Source organism: Ambystoma mexicanum, chromosome 4q (genome assembly GCF_040938575.1).
Source record: "Ambystoma mexicanum isolate Mex_15411 chromosome 4q, UKY_AmexF1_1, whole genome shotgun sequence".
Lineage (NCBI taxonomy): Eukaryota > Metazoa > Chordata > Amphibia > Caudata > Ambystomatidae > Ambystoma > Ambystoma mexicanum.
Window position 1 is genome coordinate 307,294,625 of NC_090928.1, and position 22,105 is coordinate 307,316,729.

Below are 22,105 nucleotides of genomic sequence, written 5' to 3' on the forward strand. Positions count from 1 at the left end.
GTTAGATTTATATTATTTGATATTTGTATAGTGGCTACTGCCATTTTTATGGCCTTGAAACACTGTGGTGATGAAGGTCCTTCTGAAGACCGTTGTCTGAGCAAACATGAAAATAAATGAGCATTACATTGCATGTGAATAGTAATTAGAATATAGGTGACTATTCAGTTACTAGCAGACGTGCCCAGTTTAAATACATTATAAAACCCATGCCAAGCAGTATGTTCAGGAGCAGAGAGGACAGCTATGTCAGTGACTATGTGACAACTGTACCACAATTTTTCTTGTCCTCAGCTGTATTCCATTGGTTGTAAGGAAGGGGGATGTGTGCTCCTGCATCTGCTGTGGAGGTTTGTTTCCTATGCAAGCCTTTGCGATTTTTAATTCAGATGTCCTCACAGGTTCCCAAATTGTGTAATGATTGTGAGGTACACACTTGTTAGTGTTTTTCATACAATGTTTTCACTTTATTCAATTTGTTTCACATTCATCTCATCAATACAAGTTACTTCACCTAGTGTTTGTTCAGTTTGCTTCACATTCATCATATAGTTACTTCACTTAGTGTGTTCCCTTCTGTTATTTGTGGTGAATGTTCTTGGTGAGAGATGTATCATCCTTTAAAAGAGCATGTGTGCCAATGAAAGATGTGTCGTTTTTTATAAAAACTATTGTTCCAACATTTTGCATGTGCTATTGTTTCACCTTTCCTTGGGCTTTATCAAGGCAGTTCTTTACTTCGTTTTGTGTGTCAGTTTATGTCACATTTCACATTGTGCGCATCGTTATGATACACACATATGTTATTCTGCTCTAGGTCAATGACACCATTTTTACCCCTTTTTTTCTTTGCTTTTGTTCCCGAGTGAGTAAACTTCTGTGGTTCTGAGGTTGTCAAGGATAGGAGAAGTATGGTTAGTCTAAGCTGCTGGTGCACAGGAAGGCAGCACCAGGCAGTTGTTGCGTGGTTTCGGTTGAGTGCTTAGTGATATAGTGTAAGCAAGTTGCATACATTGAGTACCGCTTGTTGGTACACTGGTTTGGGGTCCTGGTTAGTGGTTTGTGGTTGATACCGCTGTCTAGAATCCTTCTTCTGGCAAGTGCCAATCTTTTCTGTCACTGTTCATATCCTACCCTGTGGTTTGAGGTCTGATTTCCATGTATACTTAAAGGGATGGTCTAGTAAAAAATTTTATTTAAAAAATAGATAGGCCACTTAAAAAAAAAAATACTAGCATCCTCCGTTTTAAAACTTCTTTTGTAAAATTTTGAGCTATTCAAGCTCAGAATTCGGGAAAAAGCAAGCACAGGGGCGCAGCCATTTTGTGAAATGGAGGCCCTCCTGTGCTGGCTTTTGCTTTTGCGGCACTAATGAAGGAAAAGCCAGCCAGCTGTAGTAAACAAAGTCTACCGCTGGGTGGCTTTCCCTTCATTAGTGCCGGGACTCGGAGGACGCGGACCAGAGACCAGAGCAGGAAAGCTGCAGCTGAATCTCGGTAAGTGCTATTTATTTTTTTTACAAAAAATAAGCACTAGCTGTGGTTTTTTTTCTAAGTTTTCCGGGCTGGAGGAGCCCGGAAAACTTAGAAATAAAACCGCAGCTTTAAAAACGTTGTATTTATGTTTGCGGTCGCTTTTGAAGCGACCGCAAACATAAATACAACGTTATTGTGTTGGAAAACGCTGCGTTTCTTCTTTCCAAGTTTCTCAGGCTCCTCCGGCTCGGAGGAGCCTGAGAAACTTGGAAAGAAAAACCGCAGCGTTTTCCAACACAACCGCGTGTGTTTCTGCCTGCTGTGGCTATCACTTTGGGTCTAGCACCGGAGACCCAAAGTGAAAGCCACAGCAGGCAGAAACACACGCGGTTATGTTTACATGCCGCGTAGTGTTTCTACCTGCAGCTGATTTCCCATTTGGGGCTCTCGTGGGGAGCCCGAGAGCCCCAAATGGGAAATGCTAAATGCTGCGTTGTCTGCCTAAATCTGCTTTTCCATTTGGGGCTCTCGGGCTCCCCGTGGGGAGCCCGAGAGCCCCAAATGGGAAAGCAGATTCAGGCAGACACAACGCGGTTGTTTTCCGCAATGCCGCGTTGTGTCTGCCTGAATCTGCTTTTCCATTTGGGGCAACTTGGAAAGAAAAACCGCAGCATTTTCCAACACAACCGCGTTGTGTCTGCCTGAATCTGCTTTACCATTTGGGGCTCTCGGGCTCCCCACGGGAGCCCGAGAGCCCCAAATGGAAAAGCAGATTCAGGCAGACACAACGCGGCATTGCGGAAAACAACCGCGTTGTGTCTGCCTGAATCTGCTTTCCCATTTGGGGCTCTCGGGCTGGAGCTGGAGCCCGAGAGCCCCAAATGGTAAAGCAGATTCAGGCAGACACAACGCGGTTGTGTTGGAAAACGCTGCGGTTTTTCTTTCCAAGTTTCTCAGGCTCCTCCGAGGAATACTAGCATCCTCCGTTTTAAAACATAGGAAGTTTTAAAACGGAGGATGCTAGTATTTTTTTTTTTATGTGGCCTATCTATTTTTTAAATAAAATTTTTTACTAGACCATCCCTTTAATGATTCCTAAAGGAAGACTGTTGTAAATTTGATTTTCCCAATTTACGGTTCCTGGTGGATTTGCATCATGTGCTTTTCTATTTGGGTGGTCCATAGTGCCTGGTTGTGCATGACATACTTATGGTGAGTGTTCCTTGCACTTGAGTCTTGTTAAAAACAAGTACTAACAAAGGCAACATTTTTCACTTTTGCATAAGTATTATGTAAAGTAATGTAAGTGGTCTTGTATGGCACTCTTCTGCCACTACTGGTGGCCTCACTGCGCTTGACTCTGTAAGAAAAAAGAGGCGGATGTTCATTAGTGGGACAGTGGGGAAGGCAGATGCCAAATGCGTGGTCCTAAAGGATGCAGGTCGGAAGTACCCAGTTCCTGAGTGCCAATATGCTTTCTATGGGTTTGGCAGAGAAACTTGAGAGTATGCTATCCATAGGGAAGTGCTCAAGACTACAGCACTTTGGGTCTGGTTAGCTGCTGATGTGGGAGAGAGTGACAGGTGTGATGATTCACGGATTCTTGTCACTTCTCCACACAGGGGAGCCCTTCCCTGTGAGGCTAGGGAGGTGAACCTGCTACAAAACATTTCTCCTAGGGGTGGAAGAAAGCAGGACCTCACAGGGAGGGACTCCCCTCTTTGGGTTAAGGACTCCTGTTCCGTGAAGGAACTCCCTGACCCACTGTCCTACAAACCCCTCAAACCATCAAGACCTCAGAAAATCCAGCCTGAACAGACTGTTTGCTACTGTAACACCACTTCCAATACTCAACCCAAATGTAAGTCTACTGAAAAGAGGAAGAATAAAGAAAGCACGAAGAGTGCTAAAAGGTTAGAATCCAACCTTACTGAGAAGAGGAAGAATGGAAGAGTAATGCTGATCACTCCCCCATGGAAAGAGTTATTTACTGTGAAGAGTACGAACAACGGAGTAGTAAGGAATACTGCATGGAAAGTGAGAACGGACTACGATCCTACGCTGGGGAGGAATCAGCTACAGCATATACAAAGTGAAGTAGTGACTTGTTTCAGAGAATCCTCACCGAGTAGGTGAAGCCGGGACAGGAAGTTTGGAGCTGTTATGTAATGTTATGGGTATTTATCCAGCGCACGTACGCCCTGAGGCATCATGGCGCTAGAAACGAAGAAGCGGCAGCATCCAGGGGCTTAAAATAGTAGTGTCTTAAAGGATGGACAAAAAAACAGGTGGTCGTCTGTGGCTCGCATGGCTAACGCAAGGTCATTCCAGGCCTTCAAAGCCAGCACCGAGTAGGCCAGGCCACCAGTACATGCTAATCTGATACGAGAGACGGATTGCAGAAAAGCAGACTGGGAGCACAGGGGACGAGCCGGAACATACTGTGGAAACTTTGACTGGATATATTCTGCTGAACAATGCACATGGACTTGAAGAGGATCCTCTTTTCAATGGGAAGCCGATGGAGATGTCTGAGAACCAGAGACATATGTGCTCGAAAAAGGGGGTGCAACACAGATCTGGCAGCAGCATTTTGGAGTAACTGAAGCCGATTGGTAAGATACCTAGGCGGACCGAGATAAAGCGAGTTGCAGTAATCGGTCGTACTGAGCAGCAGTGTGGCCACCACCGGTCCGTGATATTGGAAAGGGACAAAAGGGAGCACTTTACATAAAGTGCGTAGCCTAAAATGTCCAGATTTACACATAGCCGCCACTTGCTTTGCAGTGGATAGCGGAGATGACCTTATTAACCCAATATTTTTTACTGAGGCAACAGGCAGGGGGCACGGGCCCAAGGAAGCAGGCCAAAACTCTAATGTTCAAAAGGAAAGAGGACAGGAGGTACCAACCACAAACACCTCCGTCTTACTTGCATTGAATTTTATCCAGTTGGCCGACATCCATGCACCCAAATCCTCGAGACATCTCCTCAGAAGAGCTGCAGTATCTGAACAGGTAAGGTCCAGACAGACCATATTCTGCGTATCGTCCGCGTAAGAGTGGTATCTAAATCTGTGTGAGAGAATGAGAATAAGATGAAGTCTAATGTATGTGCTAAACAGAATAGGAGAGTGCGGATCCCTTAGGGACCCCACACGAGAGAAGTACAGATTTAGAGAGAAAAGGGGGGAGCGATACTGACTGGCAACAATCTGCCAGGGCCTGGCCAGCAATACCAGTGTATTGCTGACAGTGTACCAGCGAGCAGGGTGGGGTGATTAACCGTATTAAAAGCAGTAGACAGATCTAACAGTAATACTGCTCCCACCCCACACTGATCCACCAAGCAGGCAAGATCGTTCATAACAGAATTAAGAACAGATTCAGTCCCCCTCCCAGGCCGGAAACCAGACTGGAAGGGATCAAAGAAGCTGTACGATTCAAGATAGGATGAGAGAAGAGGGGATACCAGGGCCTCTAAAACCTTCATAGAAAAGGGTAAAAGAGAAATTGAGCAGAAATTAGCCAACACTGCAGAGTCCAAAGATGGCTTTTTCAACAATGGGAGAAAAAGAGCATGTTTCAAAGGGCTGGGAATAATGCCTTCTTGGAATGACATTGATAGCGGTGGAAATGTGAGAAATCAGATCTCTCAAAATCTCTTTCAGTAAGGTTAGAGGAATAGCATCAGCTCAGAGGCTGATTTAAGACGTTGAATTACAGTAAGTATGTCTTGGTAAGAAAACAGGGGAAAAGAGGACCATGTGGCAATAGGGGCAGGCTGCAAAAATGAGTGTCAGATGTGGAGGCAGCCACATCTCTAATATCATTTCTAATAGTCAGGATCTTTGAGAGAAAAGAAGAAATAGAGTCACATAAGTCCTTTGAGGGAGCTACCATAGAGCCAGCCTTTGTCGGAGTGGAGAGGGACTGGATCAGATTGAACAGGGCCTTGGGTTTGTTAATAGCACTTTCTACCCTTTAACTAAAGTAGGACTTTTTAGCAGCAATAATTGCTTTTTGATGGCCTGGCAGGCAATGGCGAAAGGTGAATTTGGCCTTGGGCGAGTAGCCAGATCTCCATTTCCTCTCAGACTGTCTACAACATCGTTTTTTCTCCTAAGATCATCCGAGAACCAGGGCTCAGAGACATGGTGTTTTTCTTGACTAACTCGAAAAGGAGCTAACTGATCAGCCACAGTAGAAAAGGCATCTTCTAAAGTGCTAAGAGAGCAGGGGCCACCTAACGTGAGCTGTAGTTGTAGAGACGCTTTTAGTACATGGTTGGTGACTTTACGCCAATTATGTCCACAAGAAGCAGATTTAGTCGCCATTTAAGGGTGGTCCGGTTGCGAAACAGAAAAAGGGATCAGGAAATGGTCGGTCCACACAAGAGGACAGGGAGAGGATACCGAGACAGCCAGTTTGGAAGCACAGATAAAATCTAAGATAAATTCCAGCTGGTGTGTAGGTTCTGCAATAAGTTGGGAAAGACCAAGATCCTCCATTAACAAGCAAAAAGTCACTGCCTGGATAGTGTTAGAAGTGTTTGCCTGGAAGAGAGAAGCCAGGAGAATCTGGGAGATCCCCGATCGAAGCTGATACAGAGTACCACGGGATTCGTTACATTCATCCCAGTATATGTGAAACCATTAAAGCCGCTGAAATGTACTACGGGACTCATCAAATTCATTTCAGTAATTGTGAAACCAGTAGAGCAGATAAAGAATATGTTGGGACTCATCGCACTTGTCCCAGTATCTATGAATCTAGCAAGGATAGTACAGAATATCCAGAAACTTGTCTTACTCGTTCCCAGTATTTGGGAGCAGCATAAAGCAAGCATAGAGCAACAGGGTACCCCAAACACTAGTCCCCCCACAAGTGGAAGTGTCATGAAGAAAGAGAAGTGGTTAAAGGGACCCCAAATACCGGTCCCATTGAAACAAGAGATTGTGGAAGAAGTGAAGAACACTTTGATGCTAAGGAATGGTTGAAAGCAAAACCAGATTGGGAAAGTGAGAAAGAGACACGGCAAGAGCCCCAGAGGAGAAAGGGGTATCAAACCTTAACGTAGGGAAACAAGGAACTATAATTAAAACAAGACAGAGGACTCCCGAGAGAAGCTGGAAGAACCCCCTGGAGGAGTTAAAGGAACTGATTAATAAAGTAATGGAGAAGTATCTGAATATAGACTGTGGTATGTTACTGTTGATGTGCTAATGGCTAGTCCTATGGTGGCTGCCTGTTGTGGGTTTATGTGTTGGGGTAAGATGGTAGATGATCTTAGCGGGGTGCTGGCTAGTCCGGTGAAGGCAGGAGTAGGCCGTATGAGGCAAAAGAACTTGCAACCCTGCACTCCTATCCCACGCCATTAGAAGACAGATTCCATTCTTTAGCTCTCAATGCCATCTCTATCACTCTCACTCTCCGCCTGCCTCTCTCTCATCAATTGCACAAGTTGTACACTCTCATTCCAGAATAAAGCTTGATATGCCAGGCATAGTCAATATATCTCAGCTCCTATGCTGAGGTGCTACCATCATACACACCAATCGTAGCCTTGTGCCAACCGGCCTACATATCGCCCCGTAAATGACAGATTTCATTCTTAATGTGTTTTGAGGTATGTAGATTTGGGATTATCTTGGGTTTGACAATGGTGCATTTGTGTGGTAAATGATTTTTTTAAATATGCAAATTAAACTGAATTACTCTAAGTGACCTAATGTGAGGTTAAGTGATTTGCCCAGGAGCACACTATTTGATCAGGTGGAGATGGTGGGATTTGAGCCACTGTGTACCGGTGTGAAATCTCCAATTTAACTAGCTGGCTCTACTTCGTCACATCCTATCTTGCGTTATCCATCAGTATACAATGATTGCGAAATTTTAGTATGTCAATAGCATTCTCAGTTGACTAACCGCTGCCGCAAACATAATTGTACCATTTTATAGCATTGTAAATAACAGATCTTACTGTTATCCAAATGAATGGTACTCAATTTATCACCATGGGAGAGATGAAAGGCTGAGCCAGCCCTGCTGGGATTCAACCCTGTGACAAGCTGTTGGATTCATACAGTTACTTGAAGCAAGCATTTAACTCCCTGCGCAATCTGCAGCCACTGCTGCACACTGTATAACAAAGTTATTACTAACATTTCGAACAATGTACATATAAAAGTGTTTTGACAGTTTGCAATTAAGTGTCACACGCATCATATGAAAAGTCACTCTTAACCAAAGGGCAAACACAGAAATGTCACACAAGCATGCAAGTATATAGACCTGCACAGGTTGCTATACAGTAATCATTTCCAAGCTGACTTGTTAGGTGATATTGTGGAAACATTTCAGATTAATAGGTGCGGCTCACACTTCAGCGCCAGTTCCTTGTGTTGGTGGCTCTAGTCATATGGTTCAAAAGAAGGAATGCAGTCAGTGTCAAAACCAACATTTTTTATTTGAAGCAAATAGCAAAACACTTTGGGCTGAAATAAATCACTTTTTGGACCATGAAGGTCCCGTGAAAGGGCTAGTGGTAACTTGCACTGCCTCTGTGAATTTTGATCACAGAGGCAGTAGTATGGGTACCAAAGGGATTGCCAGCAGGAGCAGTTACTTCCTCTGGCGCCCCCTGCTTGTGATGGAAGGCAGAATACTGGGTGCTTCACCAGAACTTGAGACCAACCTCACTCCCTGAAAAACATGGTTCATCTAAACAGGTTCTCTACAAGCATTGTGTAAGCCCTGTTTCTGAGGGTTCTACAGAAGGTGGATGAAGCTCTCTGATAACTGTGCTCCTGTAGCCAAGTCTGGAAAAGAAACCTAACTCGTACAATGGAATACAACGTCTTTGTTGCCTATGGTTTCCACTGAAATATGCCTGAACTCAAAAGTTGTAACTCCTCGCTCTGACATCACTGTAGTGAAATATGAGTCATATTTCACTGCAGTGATCTCACACAAACTCTGTTGCCAGTTGGGTCTCTCCTCAGGCCGCTTCTTGCTGATTCCTCACATTACCCCTGCCCACGCTGAAACCGGAAGTGACAGCCCTGTAAGAGGAAGGGACCCCACCTTTCTTCTTAGAGGATCGAAACGATTGAAAGACACTGACCACCAACCAAGGGACAGTATTCCACTTTGGGTTTCGGAGTCACCACATAGACAATCTATCACATGTGACTCTGAACCCCTGAGTGGAATATTTCTCCATAGTTGACAGTCACCCATATATGTTTCGAAATAATTAGCGTATATGCATGCGCAAGCCTCGTTTGGGCTCACGCATGCGCTGCTATAATAAACGCGCCCCGACCGGCAGTTGCCGTCTGGACCTTGCAACCAGCAGATGCGTATTTGAGTCTCCCTCATTGTGTGCACATGTGCGGTATGCGAGGCGGCCCGAGGCGCTCATCACAGCTAACAATATACACTTCTATATTTCTCCAAGTAAGGCCACTACCAAAAATATTTTTTCCTGCGGTTAAATGATTTCAGGACAAGTAAGAATACAGCTACATAGCTGAATAAGTTGACTTGGGAGCACCCCATGAAAGCAGAGTTGGAGGACTCCACGAGGCCCTCTTATAGTCTTGATTTCCATCCATTTAGAATTCAGCATCCGATTCTTAATTCATTTGGTCCGAATAAATACGTGTTGCGCACAGTTGACTCTAACTAACTCTAACTGCAGCACCAAGGCAAATGCTAGTAGCACATTTCACGACGACGGGACTGGGAAGATGTTCAAACAAGAAAAATGCTTTTCTATCCCGGCTTATGCGCTAGACATGTGTGATGCGGAATGTGTTAGGCCGTGGTGCGTTGGGCCTCCTTTTTGTTCTAAACTTCCATCTCTTTTTGAATGCTCTTAGATGTTGCTTTGTTAGAGCAAATGCATATATCCCAGCATCGATGCAACGCCAGTGCCTGTTCTTTTATTTACAGGCGATGTCGTTTTAGAGGCACCTACCGAGTGTTCGGAAACTTGTTAAAGCGAGCAACTAGCTCTGTGTCTTTAAATTGCTGCAAATAAACGGCTCCTAAAATGAGATCATGATAATGGGCAAGGTCAAGAGTCAAAATAAGACCATGATCGTGGGCAAGGTCAAGAGTCAGGAATACCCGCATATAATTGGGCATAGCTCCAACGGGTGTGTATGGTTCGGGATGAGTTTTGTCATGCATATAAATTTACTCACAGAGTGTCTGATAGTTACCAGACACTATTACAATTTCTTTATTTAAATGAGTTACTGAACGTGAGTCTTGTGTTTTGTCATGTGTTTTATGTTTTTGTTTTGATAATCATTCTAACTTTTAGAAGGGATTGCTCCATGTCATGCTTTGTACGGATTTATCGAGGTACAATTTTCATTGTGAATAGGTAGGTGATTTCAGTTAGGGCATGAAACCGTTAACTTTCATTACGTGGAATGTAAATGGATTGAATTGTGCACAAAAAAAGAAGGTGCAAGCAAGAATTTGGAGAAGCAAAGCTGATGTTGTGTTTATTCAAGAGACACATCTATTTGAAGAAACAGAAAATATCCTGATTAACTCCAGATACACACATGCACTGTTTAGCTTCTACATATCGAAATTAAGGGGAGTGAGCATATTGTGTAGAAGAAGTTTAGATCTACAGGTAGAGAAGGTGACGAGAGATGATGATGGTCGAATTGTCTTGGCTGATATTGGCTATGATGGAAAGAAGGTGCCTATTTGCTCTGTTTATGCCTCATGTTCACTCAGTATTCCCTTCTTTGGCAAATTGATCAAGCTGTTAAGTGGAATGCATGGTGATAATACCGTATTAGGTGGGGATTTCAATTGTGTACTGGACAGTAAATTCGATAGAACAACAGAATGTAGATTCTCTAGCAAAGGTATAAGTGGAGAATTCCAGAATGTTCTTCAAAGGTATAGTCTAATTGATATCTGGAGGATAATGTATCCAAAGGAGAGAGAATATACATTTTATGAGCTGGTGCACACTTCCGACTCCAGAATAGATTATTTTCTGACCAGTGATAGTATGATTAGTGGGTAAGATGTTATTACATCGTGAGGCTTTTTTTGTGTGGCATTTTTTGACAAATTTTTTGACAAAAACATTTGGGTGTTGGTGGGTAAGGGCATATACGTTATAGGGGTTTGTGGGGTATAGAGGACTACAAAATAGGAAAGAGGGCTCGTGGAATCACCCAAATATTTTTTAAAAAGATTCAATTAGGTTTTTCAGCCGAAAATGTGCAGCAAACTCTGCGAAAAAAGCCTGCCAATCTAAGAACATAGAATCAATTAGTGAGACTATAAGCACTGACATAAAAGAAAGAGACATGCCGTAGCGGAACTTCAAATTATCCTTGCAGTTTTAAAGACTAAAACGAGCAAGTGGAGGTTACATGCAGGCATAGCATAGAGATGAGAGTAACCGTGGGAATGGAGACATTTATTATGGATTACTTCAATGAAAATGTGGGGACAACTAATATATCAATAGTTTGGGATGGCTTTAAAGCGGTGGTGAGAGGAGAACTAATTAGTAGATCTGTGCATGCTCTGAAAACAAGCTTGGAAGAAATAAGATCATTAGAGGACATGCTCAAAAGATTACAAAAACTATTTGTGAGGTCACATTCTGAAAAGGATAGAATTGAGTTGAAAAAAGTGAAGGATGCCAGGTAGATATAATACATGAGAAAGGAATTTTCTATTCTAAACAGAAATTCTGGGAAGCTGGAGACGAGAGTGGTAAATTATTAGCTAACATACTTAAGGGAATAGTGGAAAATGCTAACATTAGATGTATAGAGGACCAAGATGGGAACACCTTGTTGAAAAGCTCAGAAATGTGTGAATGTTTCTGAGATTATTATTCAAAACCATATATGGAAGAAGTATTTCCAAGAATTACAAATTTAGAAGTTTTGTTTAGAAAAATTGCACCACCAACCCTTTTGTCTGATGGGAAAAACAGGAAGGATCAGAACATTGAAATTGGTGAGGTGCTAAATGCAATTAACCAACTTAATTCTGGAAAATCCCTGGGATGGTCTGGAAGCTGATTTTTATAAATCTTTTGCAACCCAATTGGCAAAGTTCTTATGTGATTTGTTCAATCATTTTGTATCAACAGGATTGTTTTGTAAGATGATGACTGAAGCCTTAATCAATGTGATCCCCGAGCCAGACAAAGATCAAAAATAATGTGGTAATTACAGACCGATATCCCTGCTGAATGTGGATTTGAAGATCTTTACCAAAATATGGGCAAACAGATTGAGTCACTATATAAGGGACCAGATAGAGAAGTCACAAGTAGGGCTTATATCGGGAAGGTTTATTTAGGATAACATTGGAACAATCTTGGATGTTTTGGGGATGAAAGGTAGAGAGATGATAACTTCAGCTTTGGCCTTTTTTGATGCGGAGAAGGCTTTTGATAGAGTAAATTCGAAATTTCTGGAATACACAGAAAATGGGATTTGGCCCGGTTTTCATAAAGGTTGTAAACAGTTTACATTGGAACATATCGGCGAAAGTTCAAGGAAATGGGCTAGTATTAGATTAAATTCCATTGTCACAGGGTACCAGGCAAGGATGCCCATTGTCACCATATTTAGTTAACTTAGCTCTAGAACCACTATCAGCCTATATCAGGCAGAATGGTAGAATACATGGAATTTGCATGAGAGGTGAGGAATTGAAAATACTGGCATACACAGATGATATGACGCCATTACTCTCGAACCCAGAGGAATGCGGTCCAGTATTGAAATCAAAGTTTGAAGAAGTTGGGAAACTGTCAGGACATAAGATCAATTGGAGTAAAATGGAAATGTTTCTGATTTCAGCTGCATGTGATAAGAATGTACTAGCGGCATGGAATTGTAGGTGGTGATGGACTCGAGTGAAATACTTACGAGTATACATTATTAGTGATCTAAAGAAAATAGTTCAACTTAATAAAGATAAAATAATACAGAAACTATTGCTTGATATTAGAAAGTGGGAACGATTAATGTTATCCATATGGGCAAAAACTCATGCAATACAAATGGTCCCATTACCGAAAGAGCTGTAAATAATACATTCCCTTCCTCTGTCAGTGACCAAAAAGGTTTCACAGAAAGTTGATATAGTTTTCCAGAACTTTTTATGGGGAATGGGCAAACGTGTAAAAATACCAAAATTCATTTTACTACCTAGTGTCAAAAACGGGGGATTTGGATATCCAGATCTTGTGCAATATCATAGAGGTTTCCTCCTAAAGAAAGCAACACATTATTTTGAGGATGGCGGCGCAGCGATCCCAATTTGGTTGAAAATGGAAAGAATATGTGTAAGCCCTATTCGATAGACAATTTATACACAATGGAAAAGAAATTATCAGGGAAATGTTTGAGGTTGCCACCGGTAGTAGCTACTAAGGCGGCCTCAGTGACTTGGTTTAAGGAGAATGACCAACTGATATGGTTACATTATGATGCTTCACTTTAGCATAACCCATCGCATCAACTACAAAATAGGAGTCTTTATTGGTTAAATTGGACTAAATAAGGGTTTTTTAAAAATGGGGAATGTTGTATGGAGGGCATAGTATTAGAGTTTGAGGAGCTGCAATCACGTTTTGATCTAAACAGAAGTGATCTGAACTGATGTACAGAGCTACGGTCACTGCTAATAATAAGAATTAGTATGAATGATAGAGCCTTAGAATAAAGGCCTGGAGTGTGTAACCTCTTTGATAGAATAGAACACAGTGGGCCTCATTACAAGTATGGCGTAAGGTAACAACGGCGCCGGTATCGCTACCGGCACTGTTGCTACCAAACTGCCATACTAGGATTTCTGCACGCGGGTGCCCTTGCAGCAACCAGTTCTGACCTGGTGGCCGTACCGGCACCAGCGAGCAAAACATGATGGTAGCACCGGTACCGTTAATAATGGTACCGGTGCTACCACCATCCCCATTCCCATTGGGAATGGGGATGTACCGGCCCGGCACCCACGAAAGGGCAATTACTGGGTCTGGCTGGTCTTGCCCATTCGCGGGTGCCGGACCCGGATGCAAGTTTGGAGGTAGCCTTGCCGGTAAAACCGGCAAGGCTACCTCCAATCTCATAATGAGGCCCAGTGTGTCTACCTACATGAATCTAATGCCTTTACAATATGTCCATTTAGATTTGTGGACAATGTTGAGGGAAGCATGGTCAGAAGATACTGATTTGCGGATATCAGAAGCGTTTTGGGAGGACTTGCACAAAGTGGGTCGTAGAGCGAAAATGTATGCAGGAATGAGATTAATAAGACAAAAGAATGTGGGGCATTTGTACTGGACTCCTGTCAGAATGCATACATTAAAGTTACTGGAAGATGACTCTTATGACTACGTGGTGGGGGGTGTTCAATTGCAAGAGAATTTGACGAATGGATTGATAAGGCTTTGATGATTGCTGTAAAGTTAATTCTGAAACTCTGGAAAACTAGGAAAAATCCTGCTACAGAAGATTGGATAGTGGAAATGTAGGTGTTGTCCAAACATGAGAAAGTATTGATGTTAAATAAAGATCGTGAAGATCGGTACCTTTTGTTATGGAGCCCCTTCAATAACTTATATGATGGAGGTGGTTTTTTGTATTTTTTTTCTCTGCTTCTATTGTGTCGTATGTGCATTTGTCTGTACAGTATTCATCCATAGGTTGTCTGTTTGGCGATTAGAATGTACTGAAAGTTACTACATTTGAAAGTATATATTTCTTTTGGCTCTTGATAAATTGTATTAAGCAAAGTTATTGGACAATGTACATTTCAATATTCTAAGACCTTGGAGTTTGTATATTGCTATTCACATTCGTAAGTATTGGACGCTTGTACAAAAATATATAAATAAAAGTTCTTAAAAAAAAAGAATCCCGCAGGACACTAAGCTAATACTTCTGGGGATTTGGGGTGAGAACCCTATAACCGATATGAAAAGCTTCTAATATCCACGACGGATGGCCTGATTAAACGGCTCATTGTAAGGAAATGGGGCGTCCCAGAGCGCCCAAGGCATCGCCAATGTGTTGCTGAGGTGAATGTCTGTATAGCCATGGAACAGCGCATAAATATGGAACAGGGATGTCCTGGAAAGGTGGATAAGATTTGGCAAAGGTTGGAGGGGAGACTGAATGAACTGATTCATAAAGTAAGAGACAGATGCATACCTCTGTGGGGATGGGGAGGGAAGAACCGCTCCTTTTTGTTTGTACCCTGGACTGCGCAACACCCTATTAGACAATGTGCTTGGTAAGAATACCTTAACTGTTGGTGACCAATATGTTGTTGTTCATTGTTTTATGCTGAAAAATTCAATACAATTGTTATATGAAAAAAATAGTCAAGAATTTGATTATGATAATGGGGAAGGTCAAAAGGCTCAAGCATTATCGTATACATCGCAGGGTATCAGACGCTGGTTGTCAAATAACTTGATCACTGGGGGAGGTTTGTATATAATCTTTTAGATCCTGAAGTCCTCAAGTTATTAAATGCTGCATTTCTGAAGCAGGAGGCAGGCGGGTGAGGGGTTTAACCTAAAGTTTGGTAGCATTTCTGTTAAAGCCCCACTGGTAGCATTTCCGAGTAAAGCTGTGACCGCGTGGCTTTGTTGAAGTGAGCTGTGTGGCCATTGTGAAGTGGAGGATCTGTTCCTAAAATCAATATTGTCTTTAACCAAAGGTATCAGTTTTCTGGAGATGAGACTGGAACCCGGTTGAGTGGTGCAGACCATCAGGCTGGACTGGGGCAGATCCCATTTTGTCTAATGGTGTGAGTGGTTCAGGAATCTACAGTTTGTAAACAACATCTACTGGAGGTGCCAAAACTATCGGGTGCTTCACGCCAACCATCCTTTTTGCACATCAGAGTTAGTGTTGTGTCTCTAGGACTGGGGCCCCTCTGGGATTAACCAATCATTGTTATGTATTTAGATATTTATCATTACAACCAAAATCTTATATCAGGACTTTATTGAACACAGGTTTCTGGAAGCATGTGTTCCTCCCCTGCTCGGGCCCACTATCAGGAGAGAATAAGTAGACCCGGGATTTGAAGCTTTCCTGTGGATGTGATGACCCCTCCTCATATTCATACATTATATTTAAGTTCCGCTTCAGTCCCCTCCCTCTTTGATCCATTGTGGCGAGATGGCAGGAATTAAATGGATCTGAACAGTTTTGCCTGGCAGTGAGCCATCGATTAAGTCTGTTATTCCTTTTATGCTTATTTGCCCGAGCTGTGACCTTACCTGAAGGTCCTGACTAGTGTCTTTGTAAGGTTGAACCACATTAGTGGTGTTGAAAGTGAACAGAGCTGGGCCAAGCAGACTTCTTAATTTTATGTGGAGGGCCAGGGGCACATAGCTGCCAAGATGCCCCATATCATGCCTGACACCGAGCCAATCCTGGTTTTTACTTGGCATGCTGGGATGTGTAGTCCCATACTTACAATGGTAATATAGGAAACAACAAGTCCCTGTCCCAGCATGCAAAGTGAACATTCATGACTGGTTCAGGATGTTACCCATGGCGTGTGGCCACTTGGCAAGCTGATAACAATGCAAGTTTCAAAATTGTGTGCTGCCATCTTGGGGAAACAGTGGAGCAACTTCAGGAACCAGCCGGATCATCCCCATCACAAATGCTTGGCTTCTATCTCCAGAACGGGGGGACGTGATGATGGAGGAGGTCCATTCTTTCCTGAGGACAGATGCGCTGGCCCACCAGGGCCTGAGTTTGTGGAAGTCTAGGAAGCTGTGCAGCTCTCTCCCAGATGCTGCCTACCCTGACGGAGTTCCAGGTGTGTACATGTCTTTGACTGATTTGAAACATCTCAAGGAAAGAAAGTTGGTGCTTTGAGAGATTGCAATAAAGTGGAAAGTACAACTTGGGAAGAACGTGAACCTTTCTTTTTACAGCTCTATTTAGAGTGACTCTCTGAGGGGGCAAGAGCTTCATGCGATAAAAACAGGAGATGCTTCAGTTGCATGCAGAGGCCTTTCTGTGCTACCCCAAGAAGTTGAGATGCCCATAGGGGGATGGTCCTATGAAGGTGGTTGTGCTGTTGGAGTGAGACAAGCTGTTGGGCTTCAATGAAGGATGTCTGGCGTGGCTGGCATAAGGTCTTGCTCAGCAATTGGCGGATGTGCTGGAGGGGATGACCCTTGTGTAGAGATCACCTGGACAAGTAGACAAGAACGGCCTGATTTTTCTTGGTCGTGTACTACCCCTCGCTCTATGGTTCTTTCCACTCCATCTGCCCAAATATGGCTGTTCTTGCTGACAAGGGATGACAGTGAACTATTTCCTCCCCCCCCAACCTTTTGTGTCCAATAATATGCGTGAGCTTGTTCAGGTGCACTTTCAGCCAGTCAGCACCAAATCAATACTCAAGTCAATAATGTATAATCTTAGGGGGGCCTATGCACAAGGGCATGACCACTGCTCTTGTCCCCTTCAACCTATCTGCAACATTTGACAAAGTGGGTGTGATATGATATGATATGGCATTTATAACGCGCCTATACACAAGTGTTTCAAGGCCCAGCGAGGCAAGGGAGGGGGAATAGAGGGAAGACAAAGACAACAATCCTACTAGGCCCAGTGACATTGAGATCACGCAAGTGCAGGGGGTGGGGGAGAAAGTGCAATGCATAGGGTAAAAGTGAAATAAATACAATACATGAAAGTGCGGCCAGCTGGTGGGAAGGGTAAGTGCAGACATCAGGTGTCAAGTGCTAGTAGGGGCTGTAGGGATACAGAAACAGTCCCAGGGTGCAAGGATTGCCAGGGGGCAGTACACGTGTGCAACTGGTGGGAAGGGGACCTGGGCCCGAGATCAGGGAGTAGCCAGGTAACCAGTGCAGTTTCAGATTCAACCAGGAAATCAGCAGGGAAGAGGAGGAGGAGGAGAGAAAGCAGAAGCAAAGAGGGTTCTCCTCAAGTTTCAAAGAGGCAGGGAGGGAGGCCCCAGCAGAAGAAAGAGATCTCCCACCAACTCGCTGCTTGGAGAAGCGACTGACCCTGAGGGAGTTGGAGGCGGATGAGCGAAGAGCTTGAGAAGGAAGATATTTAGGAAGAGAGAGTTGAAGTTATTGATCCCCCAGGTCCCAGAAGGCCTTGTGGACAATGCAGAGGGATTTGAACTTAATCCTCGCATCCACTGGGAGCCAGTGCATAGATTTCAGTCCTGGAGAGATACAATCCCTGGGCTTGAGGGCAAGCACAAGTCTCGTAGACCTATTTTGGAAGAGTTGCAGAGGGACGAGAGTAGAGGCAGGCAGATTTAGAAAGTTGCAGTAGTCCAGCCTAGAGAGAACCAGGGCTCTGGAGACAGTGAGCTTCTGGGGGAAGGAGCGGAAAGGAAAAATACCTCTGAGGGGTTGCAGCTGTTAGTGTGACTTCTTAGAGACATCAGAGATGTGAGGAGGGAAGGAAAGTGTGGAGTCGAAGATGACCCCGAGGTTTTTAGCCTTGCAGGTGGGTGCAGGAAGAGGGCCAAGAAAGGCCGGCCAGAGAGTGACAAGAAAGAAGGGAGCCGGGTCATGCAATCCTGCTTCAAAGGCTGGAGTCTATGAGGGTTGCAGGTTCATCTCTTCTCACTTGACAGGCAGATGTGCAGCGGTCACTCTGGTGCCTTTCAAATTGTATTTCTGAACCCTTATGTAAAGGTTGCCTCAGGGCTCTGCCAAGCCCCCACTCCCATTAAAGTTCACATTGTTCTGCCTATGTGTTTTAGGAGTAAATGTAGAGATTTTACAATCCTGCTGGTGTACCGTTACAGCTTACATGGTCGCTATCAATTCCTGGATAAACTTCAAACTTTTAAAAGTTAGCCTAACAAAAACTGAAATCTCAGTGGCCCTCAGGAAAATGTATGGCTGTGTTTCAGAGCCATCTTTGACTGCAAACTCACACTGACTCTGCATGTTACGGCAGTCCTACATAGGGGGTGGGTTTTTTTTGTTCACCTCCTGACCATAAAATAGGTGTTCACACTTTTACATCAAGGTCATACAACCCGAGCAGTGGTTGCATTGGTACGCTCTATGATTAAGTATGCCAACCGCCTATATTTGGTCTAACCATCTTGCATGATATCTCCATATTTGGTCTTACCATCTTTCATGATATCTCGCTTGCAGGGGCCGCATCGTAGAGTAGCCTAAGCTGTGAAACGAACACAATTAAGAGTCCAAATCAGCCTAGTACGTTGCTCCCGGCACTGGCCCGCGGTGCCATTTTGAGTTCATTCCAAGGTTGCCTGCCACCATGCATTCTATAGGTAGACCCCATTGTCCATATCAAATAAATGACTTTGCTATTCTGCTTCCAGGACCCCTTGATCACCTTCTGAGCTTTTTCTCTCATACCCAGAGACGGTACAGCAGGATCAGGAGGTAGGTCTGTCGGCTATCTGGCCCCTGTTGTGCTGGTCCTTTAAGATCAGGCCCTGTCTTGTCTTGTGTTAAGAAACAACTTCCAACATACTTTTGCCCATTCTCTTTTAGCCTGTCTCTAGTTTCTACCCATCTACATGCACTTGTGCGTTCTCAATGTCACTTGGCCTTGTACAATTGTTGTTTTTTGTTCTCCCTTGTTCCCCTCCCTTGCCTTGTCACGCTCTGAAACACCTGCGTATAAGCGCAATATAAATAAAATATCAATATCAATATCAACACTCAGTTGCTCCCTTACCGTCAGTACCTTGAGTGCCATGGAGCCACTTGCGGCTGAAGTGTGCTCTAAAAATGCTCAAACATGACATAAAATAAACAGATTTAAAAAAAAGCAACTACATACACTGCAAAATGACGCATACTGTCTGTTTTCGTTTCTGCAGCCGGAGAAGTGCGAGGATGGTATTGAGCAGTACAATGGGGAGCTGATGATACACGCAAAAATGGTGGTGCCATCGAAGGCGGAGGTGTTCCAATATGGGCACGAGACAGCAGAAGGTACCGCCCACTGCATTATAATATGACGTTGTCACTGATCTGTCATGGGCAGGGAATTGCCGGAGTCACCCAGCGCATTATTTCTCGCAAATGCAGAGAGGGGGGTTCACAAAGGGAAGGTGCTCCACACACCCCACAAAATACTCATACCGGCCGATAATTTCCATTGTACCTGCGTGACGCGTTTTACTCATGTATAAATTGTAGGTCTAAACTGAGTGTGGTTGCTTTTTTTTATTGTGCGGCTCCGCTTCAGAGTGTCCATATGGTAGTCTGCTCCAGGAGCGGCGGTTTAGTAAGGGTTTAGCCGCGTGCCCTTGTCGCTAGCGAATGTATCTCACATATGCTTGTAATCCAGGTTTCAGACACTTTGGGGAATTTCTGTAAGAGCATTATCTTCTAAGAAAGCACCAAATTCCCAGTTTATTTTTTTAAAACCTTTATTTTAAAACACTTTTAAGATACCAGTTACAACATCCGAGAGGTATAGATACACATAGCCAACCTATGGATCCCTTTAAAGAGGAATCAGCACTCTTGTCCGAATAAGCTATTATGAACAAGAAGATCATTCATTTGGTGGATGCGCACTCACCGCCAATCTGGCAACGGCAACCCCTAGAAAGCTATTTCCTCAGGTTCTATGAAGTTTCGCTGAGGTTTTTTTACAGAATGGGAAGTTCGCCGAATTTTGTTTGCTGATTTTAATGCTTTTTTTAAACCACAGACTTAAGGGAGTTTGGGAGCTAACCCCCCACACTTGCCTTCCTATATAGCTGGTTGACAGCTGATGAGTTGAACTAGATTTCAGTTTACCTGCAATTTATATCCGGTGGTAAGGTGGAGAAGTGTGCTTTTAACTTAATAAAGAACAGCTCCGGAATGGTGAAAATGGTTGCAAAAAGTAGTGGAGCTGTTACAAGTAAACAATAAAAGTAGTGGATTACCACTCCCAACCGTTCCCGCTCACTTCGACCACTGGTAATCCATGTCCTCATACAGTCATCCGAGCAAAGGCAGCATGAAACTCATCCTAAAAATCTTGAGTTCTAATATAAAAAATGTTGAATGAATAAGCTAAGGTCTGGCGCTTACGACTAGGCTTTTGCGAGTGTGCAGGTCTGTGTCTCTGTATCGGTTGCCAGGCTTTCATGATCAATGTGCCAGCGTTTCCTAGCCTGGCAAGCAACAGGTTTCCTTACAGACTATTCAAAAGAGCATTCCACTGATGAATTTCCAGGGCCACCAGCCACATGTATTTTATTTTGGGTAATTCTTTATGTCTTGGGGTGCACGGCGTTAGGGTACTGATAGCCAAGCTTCTATTGAACTCATTTATAATCGAATTATACAGCATTAGTAATCAGAGCTCCCTATTTGTCTTTTCACCAAAATATATTCCTTTGTAGAAAGGGCCTGGATTCACATTAGGGTCTTGTGCAAAGCCTGAGGGTTCGAAGTTGCTTTAAATTTCACAATGAAGCAGACTTTCTAGAAGAATGGGGAATGCCACAGGAATGCCCTTTATTGTGACCAGTGGTCCCATTGTAACATATTGCTTATTTGTATAGAGCACACTCACATCCACATGGGTGTCATAGTGCTATATGCAGATAGCAGATGTTTATAGCAGAGGAGGCCATCAGTACAACAGACCCTTCCATCCCGACAAATTACAGACCCATCACTACCGTCCCTTCCTACTCAAAATTATCGACAGGGTTGCCTACCTGCAAATCCAGGACTACCTTGAAACTAATAACCTTCTAGGCTCACGACAATCCGGCATTCCACCTCCTTCACAGCACTGAAACAGCCCTGATTGATCTTAAGACTCAAATTGACGAGTTGAAGGATAATGGAAAATCAGCTATGCTACTCCTCCTTGACCTTTCGGCAGCCTTTGACCTGGTAGATCATGCAGTTTTATGCAGTTTTATGCTCCGCTGCCCATTTCTCAAGCGATGCCATAACCTGGGTTCAATCCTTCCTTGCTAACCGGACTATGAGAGTCTTCTCCCCCCTAGCAGCTGCTGATCCCATACAAGTCTCCTGTGGTGTCCCCCAGGGATCATGTGTGTCTCCTACTATGTACAACATCTTTACCAAACCTTTGTTTGACAAGTTGGATAGACTGGGTGTCATCTACACTAACTGTGCAGATGATTCTCAGATCCTCACCCCCCTTTCAGGTAACTTATTGGAAGACTCAGCCTTGGTAAATAAGATATATCTCCTCATTCAGGCATGAATGGCATCCCATGGCCTGTGCCTGAATGACGACAAAACGGAGATACTGATCCTCGGCACAGAGACAGCGATTAAAAAACTTGACCCTAACTATGCCTCGTTTAACATTGACAACAATGTCATCAAAGTGATGCCTGCAGTCAAAACCCTTGGGGTCTATCTGGACTCAGCACTCACTTTCAAGAAACAAATGAACTCCCTAGCTTCCTCCACAGCCTATACTTGTAAACTGATCCGAGCATGTAGACCATTCCTAACAGAGGCTAGCTGTATTACCTTAGCTAATGCACTCATCATACCCAGATTGGACTACTGCAATGCCCTATACGCGGGATCTAACAAGTATATCCTTAACAAACTCCAAA

General features: G+C 43.7%; 1 protein-coding gene across 2 annotated transcripts in view; it reads left to right on the forward strand.

The window, feature by feature from the left end:
* The window catches only part of SYTL3 (synaptotagmin like 3), a 778,488-nt gene that overhangs the window by 702,397 nt on the left and 53,986 nt on the right, over positions 1-22,105 (forward strand). The window contains exons 13-14 of one of the 2 annotated variants that reach the window (XM_069607886.1): positions 18,869-18,932; positions 19,376-19,468. In XM_069607886.1, coding sequence (XP_069463987.1) covers positions 18,869-18,889 — 21 coding nt within the window. In that variant the 3' untranslated portion in view covers positions 18,890-18,932; positions 19,376-19,468. Of the gene's footprint in view, positions 1-18,868; positions 18,933-19,375; positions 19,491-22,105 lie in introns of those variants that run through there. The other variant, XM_069607884.1, reaches the window with a different exon arrangement.